Source organism: Acanthaster planci, linkage group LG03 (assembly GCF_054643075.1).
Source record: "Acanthaster planci isolate LZ-2023a linkage group LG03, COTS_SCS, whole genome shotgun sequence".
Classification (NCBI taxonomy): Eukaryota; Metazoa; Echinodermata; class Asteroidea; order Valvatida; family Acanthasteridae; genus Acanthaster; species Acanthaster planci.
In genome coordinates this window covers 15,497,789-15,524,991 of record NC_141779.1, presented here as the reverse complement: position 1 = coordinate 15,524,991, position 27,203 = coordinate 15,497,789, and the positions used below count along the sequence as shown (strand labels likewise).

Here is a 27,203-nt window from a genome sequence, read left to right as displayed (position 1 = left end):
ACATTGGAATTCCTTGAGTTTATTTCTCATTGGTTGGCGCATACATTGCCATGTAGGTATGGTACATGCAAAAGGATTTACTAACATTCTTTAACCTGTAGTCCGCATGATTTTTTTGGGTGAAGTTTCCTCTGTCCTCCAAAGTCACCTATTTGCAGGAATACCCCACGGCAAACTCTTTAAACGGTTATAATGGAAGGGCTGTACCCATCTTTCGTCTTTGGAAATCCCACAAATCCCAAAGAATTTTGAAAATCTTGGTAAAAATAAAACTGCAGCATTTGTCTGAGGATTTTATCAGTTTATCCTCTTAAATTAACCTTTCCAGATAAATGTAAATACACATATAAATATGTTCACTGTGAAAGGTATGGTCCTTAGTTGAGACCTGAAGGTTTAAGATTTTAACAAATGCTACTGTCATCAATCCTGGAAAAGTTAATGCAGCACTGACAGGCTGTTCTCTTGCTAAATATGTAAGTTTTTCCCGTTATGGAACCGTTCTAAGGACTAACAGTTTTAACCACTGCCTGCCAGGTGGAATTTGCATATGGGGGATAAGTTCCTGGGCGATTTTCAAGATTTTCCTTATTCAAAATTCTTCATAACTTCATTTACTGGATGTTTACACCTACACAAATGATTGTACCCAAGGTACCTGGTACCGGGAACCCCAGAGGCAAGTGGTTAACAAATAGAACTGTCAATGATCACCTGTGGATATGTAACACCCGACTCTTTGAATAAATCAACAGATATGCATGTAATCCTCTTCACAAAGACCGCGTGGTGCCATGAATTATACCCCTTCATATTGTGATAGCGATTTTAATGTACCTAGCCTGTACGGCTATTAGACAATGCCAACGATATTAATGCACAGAGCAGTCAAACTATTCTTGCTTTTGATGTAAAATTGTGTCCCTAATTTTACCCTTAAATGTATAAAGCACTGAAGTGAATATGTTACACAAACGATTATGTGTATGTGTTACAGTGCAAGAACCAAGTTATGCATGTGTATGTAATCCATGCGTTTGCGCTATACATGTACTTCTACTTCCTCGTTCAAACTGACATCACACTTTAGAGGTATACATGTACTTTTGACAACTTTACAAGGAGTTCCTTTGTACAGAGAAAACCATTAACCCTAACAGTCCTCAATCCTTCACCTGTTGGAGGACTGTTACGGTTAAGGGAGAGCTTTTTTACATAAGCAATTTCCAAAACTTCTTTTGCACGATCTTTGACTCTATAAACACACAAATCAGAGCAAACATGTTGGCATGAATGGAGCACTGGGCACTGCTTTCATAGTAACTCCAAGCCATCAGGTCCAAGTAGTCTTCTGCAGTCGACTAAACACCTATGTGTGTTACGCGTAATTACACTATTCTTCAACATGATCGTTGACTGTTCCTGCCCTTTCTTCATCGTCGCACTGGTCGTTGGCCTCCATATCACTCGTCAGCTCTCGCCTTATCTGCATCGACACTGAACTTGTTGCCAGGGATGATGAAGTGGTTGCATAGAGGGAACTTGCCATTTGCAGGGCTGAGTCAGTTTCCGCTGTCTGTGGCACAGATGATGATGTCTGTGGGGCTGCTGTTGCTGACAGTGACTGCCCAATCCTTCCTGGCAACATCCCAACTGGGTCTGATGTTCTTGGCTCCACTGCCCTGGGGGTATTGTCGAGAGCACTTATCCCAGCAGATGTGGGCCAGCTGGCATTCTGGAGGCTACCGCCCTCCATCAGCTCTGAGAAGGAGGTAGAAGGACTCCCCCTGGCATCTCCGCAGTCTTCAAGAATATTTGATTCAAGGGTATGACTGGAGTTGAAGAGGGAGGTTTCCAGGCTGTTACCAGGCTGGGGATTCGAGTCATTGCTGGTCCCCCTTTGAAATCTTTGGTCTGTTGGGTTCGTTTCTCCACTGGGTGCTGGTGTTCCGACGATGTTGAAATTGAAGATGCCACGCTTTCTGCCCCTCGTCTGTTGGCCACTGCCGGAGAGCCCACGTTTATCTGGAGAATTGTCCTCTTCGGGGGAGTATCTCTTGGGTTTTTTCCTCAGTCGGACAGGTCTCCCGTCATGGCGGGTGCCATCACTCACAGAACAACCCCTCAAACTGGCAGCTCTCCTCGACTTGTTCCGTCTATGATCATATTTCTGCTGTTCAGGCAACTGATCTAACTCAGCAGAGGACACTCCAGCCTCAATATTTGACAAGCTCAAGACACCACCACCGTCAAAATAATCCAAACTAGGCCCATCACCAAAAGCCCCCCTCTGCATCCTGACACTTTCCCCAGGTAAGCCCCTTGTGCCATCTTGGGGCAGTTCCTCTCGGTCAGCTCTCCCTGGATGACCCTCTCTTGGGCCCATCAGGGCATGCTCCGTGTTCCTCCCCTTGTAGGGCCGGGTATCGGTGCTGCTGGTGACAGTGCAGGTCTCCACTGGGTCTGGCGTTGATTCCTCTGAGGTGTGCCTCGGATGCCTTGCAGGTCGCCCTCTCCGCCTTCTGGATTTCTTCTCCCCGTCTTTACCCTCTTCTCGCCTCTCGTCTCTCTTCTTACCTCGCTCCTCCGGCAGTCCCCTGCACTTCTGGTGGTGCCGCTTGGCGTGGTAGCGGGTGTAGAAAGCCTTGCTGCAGGACGCACACTTAAAGTTGCGTTGCGAGGAGTGGGTCTTGATGTGCTTCTGAAGAATCCGGTAGGTCTTGAACTTGCGATCGCATTTCTCACACCGCAACTGCATGTGTGGTACAGAGGGGGAAAAACAAAGCAAAATAAATGTATATAAATGACGTATGTCTGAGTAGTTCAGCTGCGGAGGTCCTTGGTCAGTGAACAATATCACCAAAAAAAAGGGCCACAAAAGAATCTAGGATATGTTTTAGAACTGCCGAGTTCCATTTCAGAAGTCAGTCTCCATACTTCACAATACCTTAGAGCCGATTCATAGTTCAGGTGAATGTGAGATAGAACAAATTATGATGTCATCAAACATTTAAGCAAAATAAGCACAAAAAGTGCAAACTTCCGTTGGTAGGTATGGTGATCACACGGCGCTGGCCCAATCACAGAAAGTTAGGTCAGTGGCCAAGTCAAAGTTCAATCACTTGAACTCTGTAGCGATGTCGTCAGGGTCCTTTGGTGACTGGTCACTTGCGCTTCAGCAACAACTATAAAATGTGTGCCGGACGGCTGCACGTCAAGTTTTCAGTTATGTGACTGACTCTAAACTGGCCGTACCTCTTTGCCGGTGTCATGGGAGTGCCTGTGCTGGGTGAGCGTCGAGTGGGTGGAAAACGTCAGCTCACAGTAGGGGCATTTCAAGCGTTTCTCTCCAGTGTGGGTTGTCATGTGGGAGATTAGATGGATCTTCTGGCGGAAGGCCTTCTGACAAATGTCACAAATGAACCTCTTCTCTTCTGCAGTCAGAAAGAAAACAAAAATTCATTTGTCTTCAACAATCTTTAACCCTAACCCTCCTCAATCCTTCACCTGTTGGAGGACTTAGAAGTGTTAGGGTTAATGTATTCTCTTCCCCTGTATTTTGAATGGTCTATACAAATTTTACACAACTTTTTACTGACTGTAAGCGAGAGATAAGACACCAGCCACCATGATGTTTAGGGCCTGCTGTCCAGGCAAGGCAAGGCATCTTGCACAAACGGTAGCACACCTCTACAATGGTTTGAAAACAGGTAGGTTTGTTATCTTTTTTTTCAGAAATGATTCTCATCCCAATGTACCATGCAAAAAGGTTGTTACAATTGTGTTTAGAAAAAATTCTGAGGAAAGGGTGGAGGGGGGTACAGATTATTTTACCAAAGTACAGGAAAGATTTTTAAGTGTTGACCTTAATTGTACGTGGGTGGTTCTGTACCCTCACAGCTATCCCACGACTCCCTCTCCGCTGCCCATGCCCTGTCCCAATCGACTGCACATTTAAGGTTCTTTAAGTTCTCTCCCCAAAATTGGCTTCACTTTTTATATACAGGGCTAGCTACCTCGGGCCAATGGAATAGCACATCCACTAAAAAAAGGCCGGAATTCCTCCTGGAATTTGGCTAAAATTACCTATGACTACCAAAACTGACAGTTGATCATGATTTCCAATGCTTGGGAAATACTTGATGTTAAACAGATCCAAAAAGGAGGTGTTGGCTAGTGTGGTTAGTTTGTGTGCTGATAATTTGAAGGTGTGTACTATGTGACTCACCGGTGTGGATCCGGGAGTGGATGCGCAGGTTACTGGGGTCAGAGAACTGCTTGCCACAGTGGCTGCACTTGTAGGGCTTGAGACCCATGTGGGTCAGCATGTGTAGCTGCAGCTTAGTGCTGGAGACGAAGGCCCGCGGGCAGAGAGAGCACTTGTAGCGCCGGGAGGCCATGTCTGGGTGCTTGAAGCCCAGGTGCTGTGACAGCTGTCGGCGCTGCAGGAACTGCATAGGGCACTGGGTGCAGTGGAAGGAAGAGCCTGGCTTGTCAGGAACCCCTGGGATCATTCAAACACACACAAAAAATGGGTCAACGCACACAACTCTTGCACATTTTTCCCCTTACATCTGCTCCATACACAGACAAGACTTCCCTCTGGTAGGAGCTCACCGAGTGTACCCAAAGGCTCATGCACGTTTGGTGCAGGTGGCACTGAGCATGTGAAATCATTTTCTGTTGCAATGAGTGGGTTTTTGCCAGCGGAACGCTTTTCAAAGTGGGGAAGCCAGTTGTTGACCATCAGGTATCAGCCATTAAGAGGCCGATCCATTAAGCCCCATCCCATTATAAGCCCTGCAAAAAGTGGGGGGGGGGCATGCCCCTCCAGTCGAAAAAGTGAGGTCCTGGCCTCCCTTTTGTGGAGGGGAGAGGCTTTTGCACATGCATCATATCTGTCTTGAGCAGATGCACCCCCTCATTGGTTGAAAAAGAGCCATGTTGGTCAGGAGTGTTAATTTTTGTTAGTAGCGACGCGAACACAACGTACACATTTCATAGTCGAAGTGCAGTTCCTATCAAATGAGCCTCCATAGCTAGGAAAGGTGTGCCCTCTCTTGGTCTTGCTTGGGGTTTATATCTAATTAGAACAGTCCCAACCTACTTTTCTCTCTTCTTTGCTGATGAGGGGGTGTAGATTCCACTGAAGTGTATACTCACCGAACCAACGGGCATAGTCTTGGCTGTACCACACCCTCAACTCTTCCCCCATTGTGATTTGTTTGTTGGTGGTGAAGTAAATGTTTCCTCCACTCTGGTGGACCACAACGTTCTGTTCTTGTGTTCGGCTGGCGAGCCTGACATATCTCATCCAGTTGGACTGGTTCTCATCAGAAACATCTATAAAATGGCTAACAATGCCATTGCGGAAGATCTAATGCAAAACAGACAGTACCTTCAAGCAATGACATTTTGTATGATGTAGGTATCAAACAATGTCATTTTGTATGATTTAGGCATCAAACGATGACATTTTGTATGATGTAGGTATCAAACAATGACATTTTGTATGACGTAGGTATCAAACGATGACATTTTGTATGATGTAGGTATCAAACAATGACATTTTGTATGATGTAGGTGTCAAACAATGACATTTTGTATGACGTAGGTATCAAACAATGACATTTTGTATGATGTAGGTATCAAACAATGTCATTTTGTAGGACGTAAGTATCTAATGATGACATTTTGTATGATGTAGGTATCAAACAATGACATTTTGTAGGACGTAGGTATCAAACAATGACATTTTGTAGGACGTAGGTATCAAACTATGATATTTTATATGACGTAGGTATCAAATGATGACATTTTGTATGATGTAAGTATCAAACAATGATATTTTGAAACCGATATCCTGACATATTTCTTTCGTTACTTTTTTGCAGTTCATCAATTGTTCCCTTTCATGAGGTACTTGATTTTTATGACCACGGTGGGTAACTAGAAACTAGACACTCTGAAAAAACTCAGAACTTCAAGGGCCCATGTAATGTAATTTTTTTCCTTTCAAAGATCTCACTTTCCAAATCCTGTTTGAATCTGCTTCCAGAATATCATCGCTCTTGTTGATGACTTTACCAACGAGAGGGCCAAACTGGCAGCGTTGTTGGATGTTCTCCACGGCAATGACACCTGTATTGTAAAGTAAAATATGTATGTATGCATTTCAAACAGGAAGAAGGGTCTGCATTTATACCAGAGGCATTCAATAATCTTTTCATAGGCAACAAATCAGACAAATTCATTAGTTTAAACAGCATTGAATGATTGTTGTGTCGAAAGCTTAATTTCTGAATTAAACAATTTCTGACAAATTTTATCATGTTAATTAATGATATGGCCTATAATTTTTAGAAAAATAGGTCTGTGGCTGCCTATTTCCATCCTGATATTATTTTAATGATAGCACATTTGAATCACGAAAACAGACAGGCTTGTTTTTGCACACAGAAAGCCATCAATAGATAAATTGCTGTGCTTATTTCAACAGAAGTTGAAAGTGTAAACCAGTCAAAATTTGACCCAGTCAAGTGAAGTCTTAGCTATTGTTTTTTTTTCTTCCAGGTCAAGTCGGGTCACAGGTTATTTTGTTTCTATAAAGTCAAGTCTCAAGTCAAAAAAGTTGGGAACCCTTGAGTCCAAGTTGGCAATTCAGGTCAACAACTCTGCAGAGAAGTAGTTTATAACATTTCCTACCACATCGGATGTTTTTGCGATTGGTCAACGACTCGGATAACTTCAGCATGTTGGGCAGTGTCAGCTTGGCCCGGCAGGGTATCTCAGCATCGGGAATGAACGTAGGTGGTCCGTGAGTGGTGCAGGTGGTGGGATTGTAGTGGTTGCATTCAATACACCCTGGTGTGGAAAACAAAATTGGTTATGATGATCAACAATTCTGATGTTTGAAATCACGCGACAAGAGAGCTGAGAGACTTACAGATCTAGAGGCTAGCAAGAGATACAACAGCACTTCCACATACAGTGCTGTATTTCAGTGACAAGCTAACCAACTACATATGTCTTCAACCTTCCAATTTTAATATGATTTTTTAAACACCCCAGAACCACCACACACGATCTTCAACCATCTTCAATGCTCTAAAATCCTCTAGGCGGTTTTAGAGTAGTTTTGTGGATTGAGGCAGTGGTCACCACTCTAGGGAACCAATTCAAGAAATATTGGAGGATTTTGGAGGATTGACGCCGTATCCAATTTTTCTATGGAGGCAGTTGGAGGATTTCAAAGGACTGAGGATTCATCCAAGCCAAAAAGGCTTAAGGACTTACATATGTTTGATGCTTCCTCTTCCAATGGCAGGGTGAGATTTTCAATGGACTCAGTTGCCCCAAGATCCAAAGTTGCCATGTCGTCAGCATTCATGCTTGAGACCAGTCCATCTGGTGATATGGACACCATGCCTAGGTCCATCCCACCCTGCTTGGGCGCCTTGCTCGAGGAGATCGGTGCGATGGAGGGCCCATCTAGGGCTTGGGCCGTCAAGGATGTGGTCAGGCTTGAGGTTAAGTCTGAGGTGAGCTGCGAGCCGTGCTCCAGTGACTGGAGATTCCAATAGGGTTTGCCCTGCATCTCCTGGCCCATCATGACAACTGGAGCTTGGGCTGGCGTGGGAGTTGGCATGGTAATTTGTGATGCAGTGGTCAGGGCTTGCATCGTGGTATTGGCAACAAAGGATGGCGCATTGACGGAGTTCGGTGGGAACGACTGCAGGACAGAATGAGGAATTTGAATGTGCTGAGAGGCCGAGTTGCTCGGAAGGGATGAGCCACCTTGGGACGAACAATCAGAAAGACGTGTAGCTATTTGGGAGACAGGAACGGCCTGGGCGACAGCAAGCTGAGACAGGGGAACTGACATTGGTGACTGGACTGCGCTCCTCGTAACCTGACCAGTCACCTGCGAGGCAGACACCACACCTTGGACACTGCTGTTAAACTGCGGAGCAGGGAGCACATTACCAGAGGAGATGGACCCTCGATCTTGTCCCTGCTCCAGGGCCATCTGGATGGGCCCCGTGATTTGGGAGACCGGGATTGGCTGGCCCGTCATCAGCTGAGACAAGGGGATGGTTCTGGCCTGCTTCTGGCCATTGCCAGGGTCCTTGTTATCTTGGTTACCCTGGGACGGGAGATGGATGGCAATGCTCATGTTGATCATGGGGTTTGAGTTTGCTTGCTGATGGTTTGAAAGACCACTGTCAAGAACAACAAATAGTTTGATCACAACTTTAGGATAGCCAGGCTGACACACAAAGATTTTTCTTGTAAGGTCATGCAAATAAGAACTTTTGTACATGAAGGTGCAACACATTAACAAGCAATATGATGGAAGGAAGACACACTGTAAGTAACGATTCTAATGACCGATGTGGTCCTTCCAACACCCAATATTGAATGCCCAGCTTGAAAAAAAAATTTATGGCTTGAATTTTATACTGGATTTTGTCCTTCAAGAGCACTGTGCACTCAATACTGTCAGGGAGAAATGTGAAAAATTGAACAGGTTGCTGGGAAATACAAACAATACGCTCCTGTTCACTTAATATGCAGATGTTTCCCATGACCTGCATTCATTAACTCTGTCCATCCTCCCAAATCGATTGATTGGATTGAAGATGCCTCAGAGGTTTGTGTATAAAACCTGATTAATTCAGACGTGAAAACCATCTCGTCACTCTGCTTCTTGAATGTGCAGAGGTCAAGTAGCTTGTTATAACAAATTCCATTAGCAACTAGAACTGCAAGAACAAGCAACAATCCCTCAGGATGTGCAACAGTTGAAGAACTCACCCACTGCCATTGTTGATGGGCACCAACTGCAATATGTTGTTGTTACTGTTGGTGCTGTTACTCCCCCTGGGCATTTCAGGCTGGATGTTGAATAGCATCTGTTCCCCTCCCTGCTTTGCCATAAAAGTATTGGCGAGCCCTGTCCCCGCTCCTCCATCTCTTGCCAACACCAAGGGTGAGCCCAGCAAGGAGCTCTGGGAGATGCTCTGGGTCGTGACAGCAGGCACCATACTGGTGAGGATGGAAGGGATCATCATCTGCGTGCCCACCACTTGATTTGAGGGTGTGTTCTGGGTCAAGGCGGGGGCTCCGTTGACGTTGGCAGTGGGAGCACCCAACATCTGAACAGCATTCATCAGGGCGACGTTCTGAATTGAGGAGGCTGGCTGTCTGCTGGTCGAGGCAGCCTGGCCCATCATTTGGGTTGTCAGCACAGTGTTCTGGGGTGTGGTGGGGGGTCCACTGGCTGACTGCACCATTCTGTTCTCTTGCTGAGAGTTACCACTTTGAAAACCACCTCAACCAAGAATTCACAAGAAAAAAAAACCTGACAATCCACAATCATGACTACAAATCAAAAACTGGCAAACCTACATGCACATTCTATTATGGAGCTGGTTGTACAGACTTTAAAGTAGCCATCCATTTTTTCGTCCTTTTCACAATAGTACAAAATGTGTGCTTGAAGAGAATGGGTTCGCAGCCTGTGTATACTTTCACAAACTTGGAGAAAGGTTGGTTGGCCAACATCCTTTTCTTACATACTCTATTTGGAAGGGGAGAGTCAATGAAAAAAGTACATTTTGTATGCTCAAGAAAAGGATGACAAATGTGGATGACACCTGAATGGGTGAAAGGCTTGCTGTCTTAACATTTGGTGACCTTCTTTCCCTTGGGTTGAGGTACATTTCACTTCTGAATTGGTTGGTAACTTGTCGTTTAACGTCCTTCGATCCTTCCATGTACAACGGGGATAACTTCAGCTCTACAAACAGCCTACCTGAATTTTGCAACAGTGCGCTGTCAACTGTGGACACCTCAACTGCCGACACGGCAGGGGGAAGCGCCAGTTGACTCAACAGCTGCCTGTCTACTTGGACCATGACCGCATTAGGGACCGACACAGGATTGCTGGCTGGCATCTGCAGGTTCATGGCACTCTGCAACAAAGCAGCAACAACAAAAAAGGATAAAGCAGCCTAGGCAATGAACCCATGCCAATGTGTCTAAAATTGAAGACAAAATTTCCGCTGCTGTGTGCCTGTTACACTGTCCTAGAAACACCAACATGTTCTGTCAGTTTAAATTGAGTTTGGTATTTATATCATGTTTAAAGTCTTTAGGTACAATATGACTTCCTAACACTGCTAACTCATTCAGTGTCTGACACAGATCTAGTTTATCAACCAAAATTCTCATCTGCTGGACTGCAATTTGTTTTTTGTGAGATGGGGGGAAAGAAGAATTGGATTAATAAGAAAGGCAGAATCTACTTGCACATCATCCTTTATTACTGATTTCAATCCTGTATGCATCAGTACGACATCAATAATTGATAATTACCTGTACTTGTGATGTGGATCCAGCATTGTGAGACTGTCCTGGGGTGCCATTCACCACAGCACTGACAGCATTGCTCAGCTGGTCAACGTTAATAGCTGCCAGCGAATCGCTCATCATCTTGATTCTTGAAGGCCGTTTTACACTTCAGACCACTTGAATCATGAAATCGGGCACATTTCTGCAACAGGGAAACCGTGAAAACCACTTTGACACAAGTCTTGTCGGCGGAGTTCTTCACTTGCAAACCACAGAAGGAAAGTCAATGCATCACACCAAAGTTCTCTCAATTCAAAATAAAATAACCAAACGCCAAGCTCCGCCTCCAGATTACATTATCAAAGCTGATCTTATTGCTCTCAATCACAGAGGACTCTTTGCAATTACTGTATAATCACTGTAGGGACAAATTAGCGGCGTCCGTACATGGAATTCTTTCACCTCGGTCTAACCATGGAGGTGTAACTTATTCTTGCCCTTTTACCCCATGACACGCATTGGGGCAACAAAACGATTGATATTCTCTTCGTAGAACTTTACGTTGTTCGGTCCTCCATGATTTAATCGATTAATTTTGAACTAAGAGAAAGACTTTTTCCTTAACAATTTCAACACAAGAGAAATACGATTATTATTATCTATATTCATGTGTCAACAGTTTGAACTAAAGTCTCTGATCTTACCAGAATAACTCCTTTTCAAGCACAAAAGTAAGGCTCTTCTGCTGCGGCTGCACTGTCTCCGTCATAACACACGCAGCGCGGTACGTCAGTCATAACTGAAATGGCAGCTTTAACACTTTGCAGGGGGTATTACTCTAATTAGTGACTCTATCTAAGAACGCACGTGCTATTGTTTAAAAGGCGTAAGTGATGAAATAAAAGCGCTTCCTGGTTTTCAAAATACTTCCTTTTGAACTGCCACCAGAACAGTTCTTAACAGTGAAAACTTAGTTCAAATTTTACTGTGACAGGGAATGTCAATTAAAAAGAGCAACCCCTTTGGGAAAAATGGCTTGAACCAAACGTTTGACCTCTCACCTTTTCATATAGATTTTGACCTTGAGTTGCACATGCATGCGCTATGCACAGACAAAATTTCCCGGGAAAACCTCACTGTACTCGTAATATGTAGGCGGAGCAGGTGCAAGCCATTTTAAAAGTGGATGAATATTGCACTGTTGATGAAAAAGCGTCGGACAATCAGCAGGTGAAATGTACAGATCATCACTAGCACAGGTATCACCAAATTTCAACCCATTTGACTTTGTCTGGGTGTTGTTTAAGGCATGGGGAGTCACGTCCATGCGTCAGGGTACCCCGGCCCCTGAGTCCACAAATGAGTCCACACTTACTGAAAAAGGGCTGTAGTAGCTCGCTTTTTCTATATGTCTCTTATCTGTGGTGGCGACAGATAAGAGACAGATTGTAAAACAGAGCCACTACAGCCCTATTTGTGGGGCTAGGTACCCCTTACCCCCAAAACTGTGGGGTCCGACTAGCCCCACTAGCATGACTAGTGTGGCACGGACTCTCACTCCCGATCCATCCTTAGCCACACATCCGTAAATGCAATTTCGTGTCGGCATATTGAACATTTTGGAGCACCCACTTATCGTGGGCGCAATAGACATCTAGACTGCTGCCAAAGTTTTGGAAGAGCCCATTGGTACATGTAGTATCTTATCGCTCAGTTCGTGTATTACATGTCTTGACATGGAACAGCCGTCGAGACAGTGAGGGGTCAAGTGACGTAATGTTCAACGACCTTTTTTAAAGATGGCGACTGTGAGAGCGAGCCCGTTAGATTGAATGGATAAAGGCAAAAAGACTGGAAAATACCTGAATAACGTGAGTGAAATCATTCAATAAATGGTCTTTAGAAAGTGGAAAAGTCAAGAATCATGTTCGTATGCAAAAGCAATTGCGCCCACGATGATAAGTGGGTGCGCCGAAATGTTCAGTACGCCGACACGAAATTGTGTATAAGGATGTGTGGCTAAGGATGGATCGGGAGGAGAGTCCGTGCCACACTAGTGGGGCTAGGGTCCGACGTCCGCTCCTCTCCTGAGTCCCAGGTGGGAGTGGGGCGGATGTCGACCCCACAGTTCTGGGGGTAGCGACATGTCAGGGTTGGCGTAGACCCTAGTAAATATTAGTAGTGGGCCTAATTCTTTCCTCACCCCGGCTTGGTCCACATGGGTTTTCCGTCCCTACCTGATTTCAGCTGGCAGTGGCATGACACTTGACAGTAGAGTTCCATGTGCCTCATCGCAAATACTGCATGGTTGATTTTGCACAATGCCTTTTTACCATTGTGCAAAATCAACCATGCAGTATTTGCGATAAGGCTTATATACGGCCGCCTACAGTGATCTATTTGTTAGCCGCCAGAAAGCAAAAACATGATGCCAAGTAAAGGTCAATTGAGGAGTGAAAATACCAAGGTGTTTAATACTGTGTTTACTTAAAAAGACGTAGAATTTTTTCAGACTAGTCTCATGGGGTTTTTGTATAAGGTGCCCAGCGGCATCCATATATGGAACTCTTTCTGTACTTAGATTGTAACATTAGATGATGACAATGTAGATTGTACTGAGCTGACAAGTGCATGCATCATGCAGTCATACTAATTACCATCAACACAGCATCAACACCCCCATAACATGTTAAAAATCAAAAGAAGCGGTACTCGACTGTAATGTGTTTGTCGAAGGGATATTTTGCCTAAACTTCAACAGGTTAGGCTCAGGAAAATTACTGTTCTAATTTGGCTGAATTGCCTCCTTCGAACAGCTCGGAAATCAGCCACCATGCATGTTGCCTCTGGGGCAAAAGGGAACATATTACGCTAGAGGGGTGGTGATATTATATGATAAAGATATAACACTTTTTCCTTTAAAGTTACTGTATTTGTATTTTTCTTAAGATTGAATAATTGTCCCTTTTCGTATTTTGACAATAACTGTGTTAAATAGAATCTATGACGTTGTTTCTGCTATATTGATTTTTACTCTCTTAAAAAGTATTCAATTTATAGCGCAGCATATCCACACCTAAATGGTACAGTCCAAGCTCCATGAGGAGGCAAGATGGCGGCAAACAGCTATGCTGCTAGAGAGTTTTTTTTCCGTGTGAAAAAAATCCATTTTGTGACCTCCAACTTTTGGAAAGTCTCTTTCAGCCCAAGTATTACACTTCTATGCCTCTTTTGTGGATTAAAGTTGTATTTTCAGGAAGTTGAGGCTGTGTTGACGTTACTATCATGTGTTGACTGTAAATAGGAAGACCCTGTGTCATGAGCTGATGTCTGTCTCATAGGCCGACAGTACACCATCTCATGTGAGCATGCTGAGAGAATCTCCTTTGGATTTGAGGCATGCAACATTCTACTTGTACTGCTGGAAACCAGAAGGCTGGCACCACACGTACACGGGCATGCCTTTTGCCTTGGTTTCCAGAAGTAGCAACGTGCATAAAATCATTTGAATTTCCTTAATCTATACAAACTATTCCTGCTTTGATTTTCATTTGTATTACCATCAATATTAGGATGTGCCAGTGTGTTCTTTTGTCGGGGTGTTTGTAGTTGGTTGGAATGAAGTGTATATTGGTGGTGTGAGGTTAGTTACCGGTACTTATTCCTTGTTTGACGTTTCACATTCAATGTTGAACAAATAACCGTTTGGTATTCCAGTGGTGAATAAGTAAGCATTTGACATTGAGGGTGCACACCAGTAGAAATGATTGAGTGCAAAAGGGACAAAAAACCAAAGTGTGCCACCATCCACACATGTACCAGGTTTATTCACATTGTGCATGCCATATCACAATGATGTATACACACACAACTCTCTCCCACGGAGGCAACCTTGGGCGTGGGATTTTTGGGGGTTCCCTGACAACTGAGACAGTTTTTTATAGCAGTATAATTATGAGAGGAAGAAACGGTAAGTTTTATAAAGTTGCTGTTTTCATCGAAACTAATTCAGTGGATCGAAATAATATAGATCAATCTCAGGTCTACATTTATTTTCAAACTGTGTCTGTACACTTTAGCGACCCCACTGCCTCCATTTCAGCCAGGGCAACACAGTTTTCCACTGTCAAAACAGCTTCGACTAAAGTTTTGTCGATGGAGTTCTTCACTTGCAAACCAGAAGGAAAGTACTACTTTTCACAAATGAAATAAAATACCCAACCCCCATGCCCAGCCTGGAGATTACATTGAATCTGATGTCACTGTTCTCTTCCGGGGCATGGGGTTTTTCAGGGTCAAACAAGCCCTGAAATGTACATTTAGGTGGCACAGTTTGTTTTTTGTCCCTTTTGAACTCCATTGTTTTTAGGTATGTACCTCCTGAGTGGTCGCTGAATGTCAAACAGTTACTTATACAACTCTGAATATCAAACAGTCACTTGTTCAACACTGAATGTCGAACGAGGAAGAAGTAACTAACTTCACATTGTCGTTTAATGTATATTTTGTCATTTTAAAGTTGCATCCTCCATTTACTTACAGGGATACTTCATTTGTTTTTGTGTGTGTTGATGTGTGCAGTATTATAAGATCTGAAATTGTGCTACATGTACCTTGACCAGACAAGGCCTGAATTCGGTCTCGTGAATATGAATATTCATGTTGATAAGGTACTTATGCAGTATGTACATGTATATAAGCTTTGAACTGGACAAAGTTTTTGTTTGGGGAGAAAATTATGTCCCCAAATTACATTCTGTCCTTCATACTGTACATGTTTAAAGTCATGCCAGTAAACTAGAAAAAACATTAGAGGACCTGTCCACATATAAATATTAATTGCCTCGTTGGAAAAAGTGTGTCACTATAATACATGTATGTAAAACACCTTGTATTCGTGATGAAATTGATAGTTTACTCACCGGAAATGCAGCATATGAGTATTATTCCTAGCTTTGCAAAAGTTTCGTATGTGTCTTTTGTCGAAGGTTTTGTTTTGCTTTTTGTGGTTGAGCCAGCTAGAAAGATGCTCTTTTCTGTTTAACTGCTCATTGAAGATTTGCTTTTGCTTCAGTTTGTCAGGTATCTTGGGAGGGGATACAGTACAACGGTGAAGTCGGTAGAAACACCTGTTGTTGAACGCAGTAAGTCCATGTCATTACGAAGATCCTTTCGATCACACACACAACTGGTCAAGCCAGAATGCAGTAACAGTAATTGTCCTGTGCTCAGCAGAATTTTAGCTGTGGGTAGGCCAGGGGCCAATTTCATAGAGCTTCTTAAGCACAAAATGTGCTTAAGCGTAAAAAAGCCTTGCTTGACAAATCAGGTTACCAGCCAAAACTCCACGTGTATATGGAATGGTATTCACCTGTCTTTTGGTTAGCATGATAATCCGATCACATAGATTTTGAGCAGCCTTTGTTTTTTTAAGCAAGATTTTTGCGCTTAAGTTCTATGAAATTGGCCCCAGGTTATGAACCAACTCCTTCACTATCCCCTGGAAGTCTAGGGCCGTTTTCCAATACTCAACTTCGGCTCCGTCTCAGGCTTCAACTGTTTTTTTGACTACCCGACTTTGAAGCTGTAAGCGCAGTAATCAGTCTAATAGTGTCACAAAACATCAAATAAGATGCAAGAGAACCAAAAATTACAGTAATCCAATGTAATTTAAATGCTTCAGGCCCACAATCGGGGATTGGTTTTCGGAACGAAGCCTGAGACGGAGACGAAGTTGAGTATTAGAAAATGGCCCAGATCTACTTTCCCTGGAACACAATCAGGTCTCATACACCAGTGACAGTAATTCCAGGCAGTGTACTGTAGGCATTTAAATAACATTTTAAATAAAAAACTCCTCCAAACCACAGATCTGAAAAGGAAAAAGTTCAAAACTCACATGCTTTTTTGAGCAGTAAACTTTAAGGACAAAAATTAAGAAAGCATGTAGAAAGGCAAATGCATTTTGTTTCTACTCATTTGCTGAATGATTGCCTCTGGACTTACAGTATGCATCTCTTTCAGAGGTTTGCAATTCCATTCAATAAATAAAAATTATCAAGTCCCAATTAAAAAAACTTGATGGCGACTGCCATTTTGCAACTTTTGACAGACCTTCAGGAGCAAATTATTGGGGTGCGTTTTTATCGCAGGTGTGAATAAAGTGACACTCCTTGGTAGGGTTGGACGGGATGCAGAGATGAGAGGTGTTGGAAGCAATCCGGTGACACTGTTTCCCCTAGCGACCAGTGAGACATTCAGGATTAAGCGAGAGAGTGAAGAAGACGGTAAGATGCAGGCTGTACTGTACTTCTGTACATGTATATGAAGCCTCATCGGCCTCATACACTGTATCTTTGTTATTACATCCTGGGTAGAGTTTCCATAGGTTGATTCTGCATTGTGTGGCTCCATCTGTAACCAAGGAATTAAGTGTCTGTTCTGTGTTTACAATGCTATCACCGAATTTCTGCACTTAACACAGAATTCTTACATGTACCGGTAGCTACAGGATGCACATTGTACATTCATTGCTAAACTGATGAATACACTTACTGCCAGTGCGGAAGTTTTTGCTGTAGTAAGCAGAGATTTGTCAACTATGGTAAGCAGTGCCATGAAATTGGGCATACACGGCACATCTATGTTGAGATTCATCCTGAGCCAAGGATAAGCTAGTGAGATTTCTCAGGATTTGTCCTGATTTCAGGAATTTTCAAACGGTTTCTTTTAAAATCTGGAAAATCCTGACTTGCCATCAAGGTATTTTTGTCTATCTGAGTTGATATAGAGGACAAGAAATTTGCCATTTTTAGGGGTATGCTCAGGCAAATACAAATGTGAACCACTGACCCTATACTTTTCTGGGTCCTGCATAAACCTTTTTGTAATTTTTTTTGTGGATATTTCTTTTTCCTCCAATCTCACCACTGCAAGAAGTTTCACTTTTAAATATGAAAGCCACAGCCTACAGTACTGTACTGTATATTGCTCCCTCAACATTGAAACCAAGAGCATTTTGCTGGTCAAATGAGACTCGGATCATTTTGTTACTTCTTATCTCCGCTCTAGAACTAAAACAGAGGACCAGCTGGCACAGGATTAATGTGTTCAAACCAGGGCTGCGGGATGCTGTCTTCACATACTGCAAAAAGGGGTGAGCATCATCCGGCAAACTGCTTACCCCGCTTAATTTCAAAATTGCTCTCAGCATCGTCAATCTTGGAGAAGTTTGAAACAGGGTATTTTGAATGAGGTATGTGGCAGTGCACTGAGTTTTGTGTCTGTCAGCGTCTGTAAACGCTGAGATTGGTATGACCAGAACTGTGGATACAGGGAATTTGGATGGGGGATACAGATGCCCCAAAGAGGGAGACAAGTGGATACCTCCCACAGTGGTGGATGCAGTCCTTCAGGCACTGTTGCATTATCTGCTAAAACCATTTTGTGTCCAAGTTGTCGCATCTTTGGGGCCCCAGTTGTGACATATGCATGACCTCCTCCCTTTCCCTCATGTAGTTTCTCTCTTGACTTGGTGTACATGTACATGTCTTGGCTCTTGTATGGCATGGTCAACAAAACAAAAAAGTCAATCTATTAGAGGTGTTTTCGTTCTGTTCTTGTTAGATCCAGAGTTTTGGTGACAGGGAGGATCAGTTACAGTGAGTATTTCAATGACAGCGATCAGAGGGTTACTGCGACAAATATTATTGCAGGTATGAAACGTTTCATTGCCAAACACATCAGCAAAGATTTCCTGGGAGTTTTGGACTCCAGGATTTTTTATTCCAAAAATTAGAAACTTTTTCATCCATGTTTTGTATATTTGAGGCTTTCAGACAACAAATCAAATGCTTGATTCACAATATCGTAGTCGTATGTGATAGAGTCTGTACTTTAGCTACTAGAAGCCCTGAAAGTCGTGCTGTTTTAATGTCATTCTCACAAATCTGTCAGCCGGATGTTTCGTGACTTTTCCCATAGCCTCCAATTTCACCCTCTCATCAGGCAGATTTAAACCATTTTGAAGTGGCTTTTGTTTAGTTATATTTAAAAGTTTCATCATCAGGCATTTCCACCAGTCTTTAATACTGGCATATCAGCATATCAATGACAACGTAGTTCGACGCTGCAAGTTCCCCCAAATTTCTGTTTCAGGGAAGGGACTTTTTGTTATACCCTGTCCCGTACACGAACTTGCTTTGCAGATGTGCAACAGGATAATGGAAAATTCTTTGTACATTAACCCTAACCCTCCTCAATCCTCCAACAGGTGAAGGATTGAGGAGGGTTAGGGTTAACTTTGATTGTATGGCCAATACAAAGACGTGATAGTTTGCAGTATACCTAATGATTCCATCATGGTCTTGCAAAAAATGCCTGTTTGATTTTGGAAAATAACATGGCCATAAAAAATTGGGTTTTTTTGCTGTGTTGCAGAGCTACGATTGAGAAGCTGATATGCCTAAAAGGAAGTGTTCATAATAGACTGATTGCCCCAATGAGTCGTGACCTATATGCATCAACGATCATGGCATCTTCCAATAGCAAAGTGTGTCTGAGTGTCATTAACACAAATAAAGCTGACAGTCAAGTATGCAGATTATTGATGTGCTGCATACAACAGCAAAAAACCAATCAGCTTAATTTTGATAACACTTAAGAGGCACTTTGCTATGGGAGGACGCCATGTAGGTTACGCCACATAGTGGGGGCAATTACTTTATAGCTGCTTGATTTTGTGAACTGACCTGTGTGGGGCAATCTTTTCCAGCTCACAAAGCATCAGACCCATAGACCAATCTCTGCGTGAGATTCCAGTAACTAACAAGGTTTTCCAGAGATGGATTTGGGCAACTTTTTCTCTGTTTCCAAATACATTCCTAACAGGGTACTTACTGTATCTGAAATTGTATGCTTTTACATACACTGCACTTGTGTGCAACAGTGTTCAAAATGCATGTAGCTTTGTAGGTGTCCACAAAACACTAAACCCTACATGTAAGAAAGGACAGAAACATGGTGCTCATTAACGACAGAATATTACCTCAAAACGGTTACAGTGAGCCTAAGCAAAAACTGACAGACGATTCGTCACGAGTGAACACTCCCATGAAAGTTGTTGCATGCTCTGACTCGGCGTTGTATTTGTTCACTGATATCTCTACCGTACATCTTGTCTATCTCATCCCTAGATGATGTAATATTCGTTGGAAGTGAACCCAAGCTGAGAGACTCAGACCTGCAATATGAAGACTAGACAGTGAACTTCTGGATTGACAACATGGTGCGTGACCCATTGTTGGGTCAATAACCCTGCTGTAATACTGGCTCTGAGTACACCCCCCTCTAGTGGTGAAAATGTGAAAATTACTTGAAGGTGAGGGCACTCAGGCATATCACTCAGAAACATTTGCAAAGTGTTGGCACTCTGTCATCTACGCTTTTGTGCGCATTCAGTTACAACTTGGTCCGGTGCTTTGTAAGCTTGATCCACATGTATAGCGGATGTCTTAAAGAGTTGTCCTATATTAGTGCACAAGTGTTATTTGATATCTGATATATTCATAGGAAAGACAAAAGTGGGACTACATTTTTTTTACTCAACTTGGCAAATTTTATTTTAAATGATTGTAAACTATCAACCCTGAAAATGTCATACTGAGTTCAAGTCTTATTCTTGTGGGTATTCTTTGGTAAAAGATCTTAGATTACTTTAAATATGAACTGAAATTGATTACTTGGAGAAAGTCTTAATTTCCTTGAAGTTCCATGTTTGAAGGATGTTTTGAATCATTTAAACATTTTAAGGACAAACATTCAGATACATTTCCATGCTTCAGAAAGACTTCTGTTTATTTTGGCAAGCTTGGGCATTCACAGAAACAACCACAGGCCTTCCGTGTAGTTCACAAAAGGGCTCCTTTTTAGAGTTAAATTTCAAGTTCGCATGCATTTCAATATTACATATTTACTCCCGACATCAACTGTGGTCCCATCCCACATATTAATCAATACACAAACGCATGATACAAACGATTTACGAAGCATTGCAGAGCAAATGAAGTATTGTACATATGCTACCAACAAGTTTCCAATACAGTACAGTAAATTATGTGAATGGTTAACAAATTATGTTTGTACAAGAAATATTGCCATTGTGTTCTCTTCTTCATGCTGTAAGCAGCGTATACATTTACAGTTTTGAAAATAAACATTTAATTTTTTTCACATGGCATTGTTACTTTTATACCCCTATTTATTTCTTTGCATTTACCAGTGGTCATCTAAGCTGACATTCCTTCAAAAAGCCTGACACCTTTAACACTTCACACAGTGCTTTTACATTAACAACAAATGCAGTGTATTATGCTCTTACCAATGACTTCAAGTCTGATTTTACAGTGCTGAAGAAAACTGGAAAACACTGGCAGCAAAAGGCCAAGTAACCTGTCAGTAAGATACCTACGCAATATTCCAGGGCTTTGCAGGTTTGTGTCCCATTGATGTCAAGCATCGTGTTCGGTCCGACACTCTAACTCACACTAAATTTGATAAGGGCAAGGCAACATGCTCAGTATTTCAGTAAGCCAAAAGGTGAAACAAAATTGAGGCGGGGACCTTAACCCTTTGCATGCTATTTGCACAAAGGCTTTGATCGGTGCACAGACTGGCGGCATGCAAAGGATTAAAGGGGATGTTGGGTCATTAGTGATGAAGGACATGGATCAAACGCTATCCCGTACCGAGAGATAACTAGTGTGGATGACCACTGATAAATGCATTTTCTTCATCTCATTTACAATATTTCTGGATATAAAATATATTCACTGCGTTAAAATAGACCTTTGAAAGTTTTTATACAACAGCTTGTTTACACGTGTACAGTTAAAACAGTTAAGCAGAGCGCTGAGCAGGATGAAGTGATCTGAAACAGCTGCAGATGGGAAGATTTTTCACGTAATGAAATGTAACGTCAATTATTTTATACGCATAATTATAAAGATGAACAATGAAATTGACTGGAGCGGGAATTAAATTTTCAACCTCCGGCACACCGTACCCAGGGCTTTACCAACTGAGCTATCCAGCCCTATGTTGGTGGCTCTTCCCATTTGTCAATTATCTTCATTATCAAATGGGAAGTGCTGCCAATGTAGGGCTGGACAGCTCAGATGGTAGAGCTCCGGTACAGTGTTCCGGAAGTCGCAGGTTCAAATCCCGCTCCAGCCAATTTCTTTGTTCATCTTTATAATTGTATTTAAGCACCAAGTCAGTTTCCCTGTATAGTTTGTTTCAATTTTCAGCATTTAGCCAATCTGTATTTTAAGTGCCAATGGACAAGAAGGAATGCCTAATATCTTGTCAAAGTTGATAAAATAAAAACATCAAATTTATGGTTTACCTACCAGGCACTGGAAACTTGGGCCATACAGTGGGATAAATGCCCACTGCTATGTAAAGTCAAAAATAAACCTTTCCCTCACGTGGATACTAGTTCCACAGATTGAGAAGATATTCCTAAAATCAATTAAAATCATGGTACTCATGCATTTGACATTTAAAAAGAAAGACAAATAATGAAAGACTTCACAGGTGAAAGTCATCCTGATCTATCAGGAGAGTCAACCAATCACATCTACCCATTTTTTCTCAAACCCTGAAATATTTGAGAAGCTCCTCATTTTGCATTTGAAGGTATTCAGAATCCACTTTTGATCGGCATAAACCCCCCCCACAGAATTTCATTTCCAGTCTTCTACTTGCAGAAAAAACTGGAGGTTGTTGACTGCATTCTATGCTAATTGGCTTTGTAGAGGCCCAATTGTAACTTTTTCCTGACAAAATCAAGGTAATTGTAAGCCTAGAAGTAGAATGCTTTTACTTAGTATGTGAAGCACCATTAAATATTAAGGTGGGTATTAGGTAAGCCCACCCCCCCGCATGCACGTCAGACATACACCACAGCAGTGATTGGTCAGGACACCACAGGGCTGTTACGAATACATTTTTGACACGTAATTTAAACTGATAAACATGATTAAATTGACACTTTCAGTTGAAGGAGTTAATTTTGTTCTTGGAACAGGATTTGAATTCTGCTAGTCAGATGCCTCTGTTCTCTGCTTCAAAAGCCCTAGAACTCAACAGGTATTAAGAAATGGGCAAGACCTTCAAATCGCTTGGATTAGCATCTGTCTGAAAAGTACAACAAATACTTCTTTGCCCAAGATAAGTGGTCTTGTTTTGAGTTGCTTCTCGTGGAAATTGCTGAGTTTTCAGGGTATGTCGGTACCAAAAATGCTTTTCAACTTGAAAAGCAGAGAAAGCTTTAACAGAGACTTCGGAAGAAAAACTTTGGAGTCTCGGCTTAGTCAGCTGTATCAGGAATCAGACGAATTCCTCCTTCAAGGGTGTGGACAGCCCTTGGCTGAGCCGTTGCTGTTGGCTTTTTTGGGCGAGGACGGGCGGCGCGAGTCGCAGCTGTCCTCAATCAGCGACCTCTTGGCCGAGCCAACGCTGTACGAGGAGAACCTCTTGTGGAAGTCCTCGTCCTCACTGCGGTCCGGGGATGTGCGCCGGTACACCACCACATCCCGGCGTTCCCTGGCACTGGTCGCATCATCCTCGGTCTCGTAGACACATTTGATGATGGCTGAAGCATCACTGCCTTGGCGAGTGGAAGCCATGTCGTAGGTGTCGATGGAGGAGATACTAGGCAGGCGCTTGGGGGCGATGCCCTTCTCTTCCAGTATGTCCAAGACACATTTGTGAATGAAGACATATTGTTGCTGTCAACAGAACAAGAAATTTAAAACTGAATCACAATCAGACCACAAAATTTGCTTTGAAAAATACAATTCAAACAATCTCAAAAATTACTGTACAGTGTACATTTCATCAATTCGCTATACACAGAAAGGATTATTTTCAATTCCAACAGCTGAAGCAGTCATTTTCCAACTTTTTCTGCAAAAGATTAAAACATCTTTTTGTATTTTTGTAACTATTACGGCAGCAAGCAATTAATAGCACGCACACAACCATACCCTGTAAAAATTGAGTCTGGGGTCTGTAACCAAACTAAATGTTCAAATGTTATTCTTGATTATTTCAGGCTTTCTTGAGAATCCTATGCCTTTACTCTTTGTCATTACCTCCGTCTGGACCATGTAGCTTCGATGCATTCTCAGGTCACAGGTCACACTCAGGATGTCAACAAAGTTGAATTCCTCCATGTGTCTCATCAGCCGATCCAAACTGATGAAGGTCCCTGTGCGTCCAACCCCGGCACTGCAAGACAATTACTATTATTATTATTAATTTCTGGTAATGACACCAAGTATTCCTCAACTGAGCGCCCTACGCACTCTAGCTTACAAGCCTGATGAAACCTGTAGAGGAGATGATTGAGAAGCAGTTACAGTTTGCGAGGTGGGAAGGAAACCCCAGAAGAATCAAACCCGGGCCACAGAGGTGGCCCTGGACAGTCCTATCTGCTTACAGAAGCTCACAAGAAAAATTACAAGAAGACCAGAGCATTAGCCTTAACTCTTGCTACCAGATAATAACCAAATAATTTTGGGATTGTCGTGCGTCATGCTTTCTACATTATCCCCATTAGGCCATTTGTTAATTTTTCACACTTTGTTTTTGAATATGTACGGCGACTTCAGCGTTTGACAATGGTTACTTTTAAAATTAACGGACAAACGCACCTTGCATCCCAAACATTACATCATATATCATACATTGCGTCATATCTATATTGGTCAATGGTGGCTACCAGACCTACAATTTCTACATGTCAGGGGATTATGTCAGGGGATTTTGTCGGGTAAGGGAACCAGACTATCATTTCCTGCATTGGCTCATTGCTTGTTTCCTCGTTTTGTTGCAAAATAATGCACTTACCTGCAGTGAACGACAGTTGGCGTCCCGTTCTTGGGAATCTGCGCACGTACTGTCCGAATGAAAGTCAGCAGTGCCGTGCTGCAGTCTGGTACCCCATGGTCTGGCCAGGCCATGTAATGGAACTGCCGGACCTTCTTAGTGGCATCATTCTGTGAAGGCAAAGGGCGGTAGGAAGTTGAGTGTGATATTTCTGTGTGGCTACAATTTCTGCACAACAGCTGAAATCAACTCACACTGTTTGACAGTGCGCAGCTCTGGGAGACTGTTCTTGGTTTCAGGTGCATTTGATCAACCCCGACAACTGCAGTCGCAACTCCCTTCCAAGCACGAAAGGAGCCTCAGTCGTGAGTAACTTGCACAAGGCTCTTGAATACATGTATGCTTTTCAGATTTTGATGGGGATACATGCATGACATCACTCAAAAACATGCCAAAAATCTCTCCCTCCTTTGTGGCTGAGGCCAAGGCGCCCAACGCTGTAGGTCATGGTCAATAACTTATGCTTTGCACCCGAATGAAAATCTGTACCCGAAAATTGCCATTCTTATTCTTGCCAAAAGAAAATTACTAATTATTTCTCTTTATGAAATGAGCCCCCCCCAACCACAATTCAGTTGTTCCATAAGCATTACATTGTGTACAAAGTGCTGTGGAGGTGAGCCTTGACTTGACGTGTAGTTTCACTGACCCTTTCAAGAGTGAAGTCTCGTGTCGTCCAATGTTCCTGCTCCGTGGTAGCTGACAAAGTGACTTGGATATCGCCGTGCAGGTAAGGTGCACTGTCCTCTTCCCAGTACTGGTCGCATTTTACCTGAAAATGAAGAGATTTGTGCAGTGAAATAAAACATCCGTCATCAACACCACTGCTTACAGTACTCATCAGTAGAGGAACCAAAGTGGAGGGATACAATACTGGCATTTCACAGTAGTGTGCGCTGGCCAATCACAACTCGCGAAATATGTCGACCCTTTCCAAACGCGCATTGGGTCAACCAATTTCGCGCATTGTGATTGGCCAATGCGCTGCAAACTCTTGGAGGCGCACTATTGTGAAACGCCCGTATTCAATGGTCACATTTTCTGAAGTGAGAGCTGTGAACTCGTCACTGCTGTGCATTGGGATGACATCAAAATTTGGGCCATGGTGTGCACAGTTAACTTGAACAATACTATCGCAAGAGTTCTAGCTGTCACCTGGGGCACGTTCAACTGTGCTACACTTTGCGTAGGCGTGCATACCAGTGACAGTGAAGGTATCCAGGGTATGCCAATACTGGTGTACATATTTTGCCATGGAGCATGCCCCTGATGAAGCAGTAGGCCTATGTGTCGAGTGTTCACCATTTTTCCTCATCCAGAAATGTACACATGGGTGGGAACAGAGAAAAATTAAAGGATTTGAAATTAACCTGCAGCAGACCCCTTGTAATGGATCGACAAGAACTACGTGTATACCAAAATTAAGTCAGAGAACCTGACATTTCAATCATTTCAGCATTACTGAGGATTCTACAGGGTCAATGTATACAATACTCTTGTTTACAAAATAGAAATTTTTAAAACTCCTAGGTAATTACAAAGTCTTCCAGACAATAGAGGCATATACTCACTGTTGCTTTTTCTATGAGCTGTGTTAGCATGATAATCGTTGCAACGTCATGTTCCCATATCATTCTCCACATATCATCCACTGTCCCAGGCAGTGGACCCTGACAGGCGATGTACTCTCTTGGGGATTCATAGCCCTGGAGAAGTCGTGAACATTTGCAAGTTTGTCAAGGGAACTAGTCACAAGAGGGGGCATTTTCTGCTCAGTTGTTCAAATGAATATGCAAGGTAATAAGAAAATATTCACATTCATTACCACAGTCGTCAAATTTGATTGAAACTCACCGCGATGTAGTTGGCATTAATGTAGTCTGAACCTTCGACATCATCAACAGGACTCAGCATAACTCTGGTACGATCAACTGTATAACGTGTAAGCGAAGAGACACCCATCAAACTATGATGCAGCTTTGAATGAACTCTGGGGACTGTGCAAAAGGTGGACTTTGGGGCATCCCCCCCCCCTGAGTATATTCAATCACACTGATTTAACTGGGGACTTTTGTTTATAATTTTTTTGAATTCAACCTTCAGTTTGTAAATCACAGCTGGATAATCCAAGTAAAGCTTGTCTGTTTCTTTAAAAAAAAAAAACTCATGCGCATAGCTGATGATGGTACTATAAACACAAAAAGTACTCAATTTCAGATCTGACCCCACCACAAGGAAACAGGTGAACAGAGTTTAGACTGATCAAAAGTACCAGACAAGATGGGTCACTGGATTCAATTTAGACGTCTTTGACAGAATTGACAGAATCTACGTAAATCAATACAAGCCCTCACCATTTCAACCCACGTCTATTTACATCAGGACACGTAATGGACAGATGTATCAAAAAAAATACAAACTCAATAAAAAATGGTCTTACAATTCCTTCTTGTGTGATCCAGTCACAAATGTTAATAACCAGTACAAACATGACTCACAGGGCAGGATGTTGGTGTAGCGATTTTTGCTGACATTGGCGGCCAGCACGGCTGCGTTGGTGGTCAGCTTACGGCCCACCTTCATGACCGCCTCGTACTCCTTGGAGAAGCCGTAGTGGCAGTGGGCATTCATGACCTGAAAGTCGTGGCAGAAGTCGGTTAGGAGGACTGGCCGGGAGAAACGTCGGTTGGTGGAGGGGCGGGCCATGACGCTGACCGGCAGGGGCTCCAAGGACCGCGCTGCCATGTACTTGCCGTAGTTGCCCCTGGGTGGAGAGGAGAAATGGAGAAATGCTTTGGAGTTATTTTAAACCTTTCAGCCAGCTCAGGCTCACCGCAAAATGGTGTACTGCAAATGAAATGTGAACACAATTTTGTCGTGTTGTCAAAATTTGT

The 27,203-nt window shown here is 42.8% G+C and overlaps 3 protein-coding genes across 5 annotated transcripts in view; 1 reads left to right on the top strand and 2 right to left on the bottom strand.

Moving 5' to 3' along the window:
- Positions 1-3: 3 nt before the first annotated feature.
- LOC110991094 (uncharacterized) lies at positions 4-11,168 on the bottom strand. The gene is made up of 11 exons (XM_022256261.2): positions 11,061-11,168; positions 10,381-10,558; positions 9,818-9,977; positions 8,818-9,334; positions 7,297-8,222; positions 6,706-6,864; positions 6,029-6,141; positions 5,164-5,377; positions 4,229-4,504; positions 3,256-3,434; positions 4-2,752 (listed from the first exon to the last, which is right to left on the bottom strand). Exons 2-11 carry the CDS (start codon positions 10,495-10,497, stop codon positions 1,394-1,396), a joined length of 4,020 nt encoding a protein of 1,339 aa, XP_022111953.2. The 5' UTR covers positions 10,498-10,558; positions 11,061-11,168; the 3' UTR covers positions 4-1,393.
- A 252-nt stretch (positions 11,169-11,420) lies between these two features.
- ssbp1 (single stranded DNA binding protein 1) lies at positions 11,421-20,593 on the top strand. Its single transcript, XM_022254835.2, has 6 exons — positions 11,421-11,615; positions 15,431-15,500; positions 16,509-16,643; positions 17,428-17,512; positions 17,983-18,071; positions 19,551-20,593. The coding sequence occupies exons 1-6, from the start codon at positions 11,592-11,594 to the stop codon at positions 19,613-19,615; spliced, it is 468 nt and encodes a 155-aa protein (XP_022110527.2). The 5' UTR covers positions 11,421-11,591; the 3' UTR covers positions 19,616-20,593.
- The window catches only part of LOC110990017 (tyrosine-protein phosphatase 10D-like), a 33,804-nt gene continuing 26,781 nt past the window's right edge, over positions 20,181-27,203 (bottom strand). For all 3 annotated transcript variants that reach the window (XM_022254807.2, XM_022254798.2, XM_022254790.2), the window contains 7 exons: positions 26,808-27,073; positions 26,164-26,240; positions 25,881-26,015; positions 24,959-25,081; positions 24,271-24,419; positions 23,514-23,649; positions 20,181-23,147 (listed from right to left, as the gene is read on the bottom strand). In XM_022254807.2, the coding sequence (XP_022110499.2) occupies positions 22,764-23,147; positions 23,514-23,649; positions 24,271-24,419; positions 24,959-25,081; positions 25,881-26,015; positions 26,164-26,240; positions 26,808-27,073 (1,270 nt within the window). In that variant the 3' untranslated portion in view covers positions 20,181-22,763. The remainder of the gene's footprint in view (positions 23,148-23,513; positions 23,650-24,270; positions 24,420-24,958; positions 25,082-25,880; positions 26,016-26,163; positions 26,241-26,807; positions 27,074-27,203) is intronic.

What these genes read in the sequence shown, in the direction of transcription:
- LOC110991094 (XM_022256261.2), bottom strand. Translation starts at nt 10,497, where the DNA reads ATGATGAGCGATTCGCTGGCAGCTATTAACGTTGACCAGCTGAGCAAT. An exon ending in GATCCACATCACAAGTACAG is followed by an intron (nt 9,978 to 10,380) that starts GTAATTATCAAT and finishes GCTTTGTTGCAG; the next exon opens with AGTGCCATGAACCTGCAGAT. An exon ending in CGCACTGTTGCAAAATTCAG is followed by an intron (nt 9,335 to 9,817) that starts GTAGGCTGTTTG and finishes TTCTTGGTTGAG; the next exon opens with GTGGTTTTCAAAGTGGTAAC.
- ssbp1 (XM_022254835.2), top strand. Translation starts at nt 11,592, where the DNA reads ATGTACAGATCATCACTAGCACAG. An exon ending in GCGAGAGAGTGAAGAAGACG is followed by an intron (nt 16,644 to 17,427) that starts GTAAGATGCAGG and finishes TCTCCGCTCTAG; the next exon opens with AACTAAAACAGAGGACCAGC. An exon ending in TTCACATACTGCAAAAAGGG is followed by an intron (nt 17,513 to 17,982) that starts GTGAGCATCATC and finishes TGTTCTTGTTAG; the next exon opens with ATCCAGAGTTTTGGTGACAG.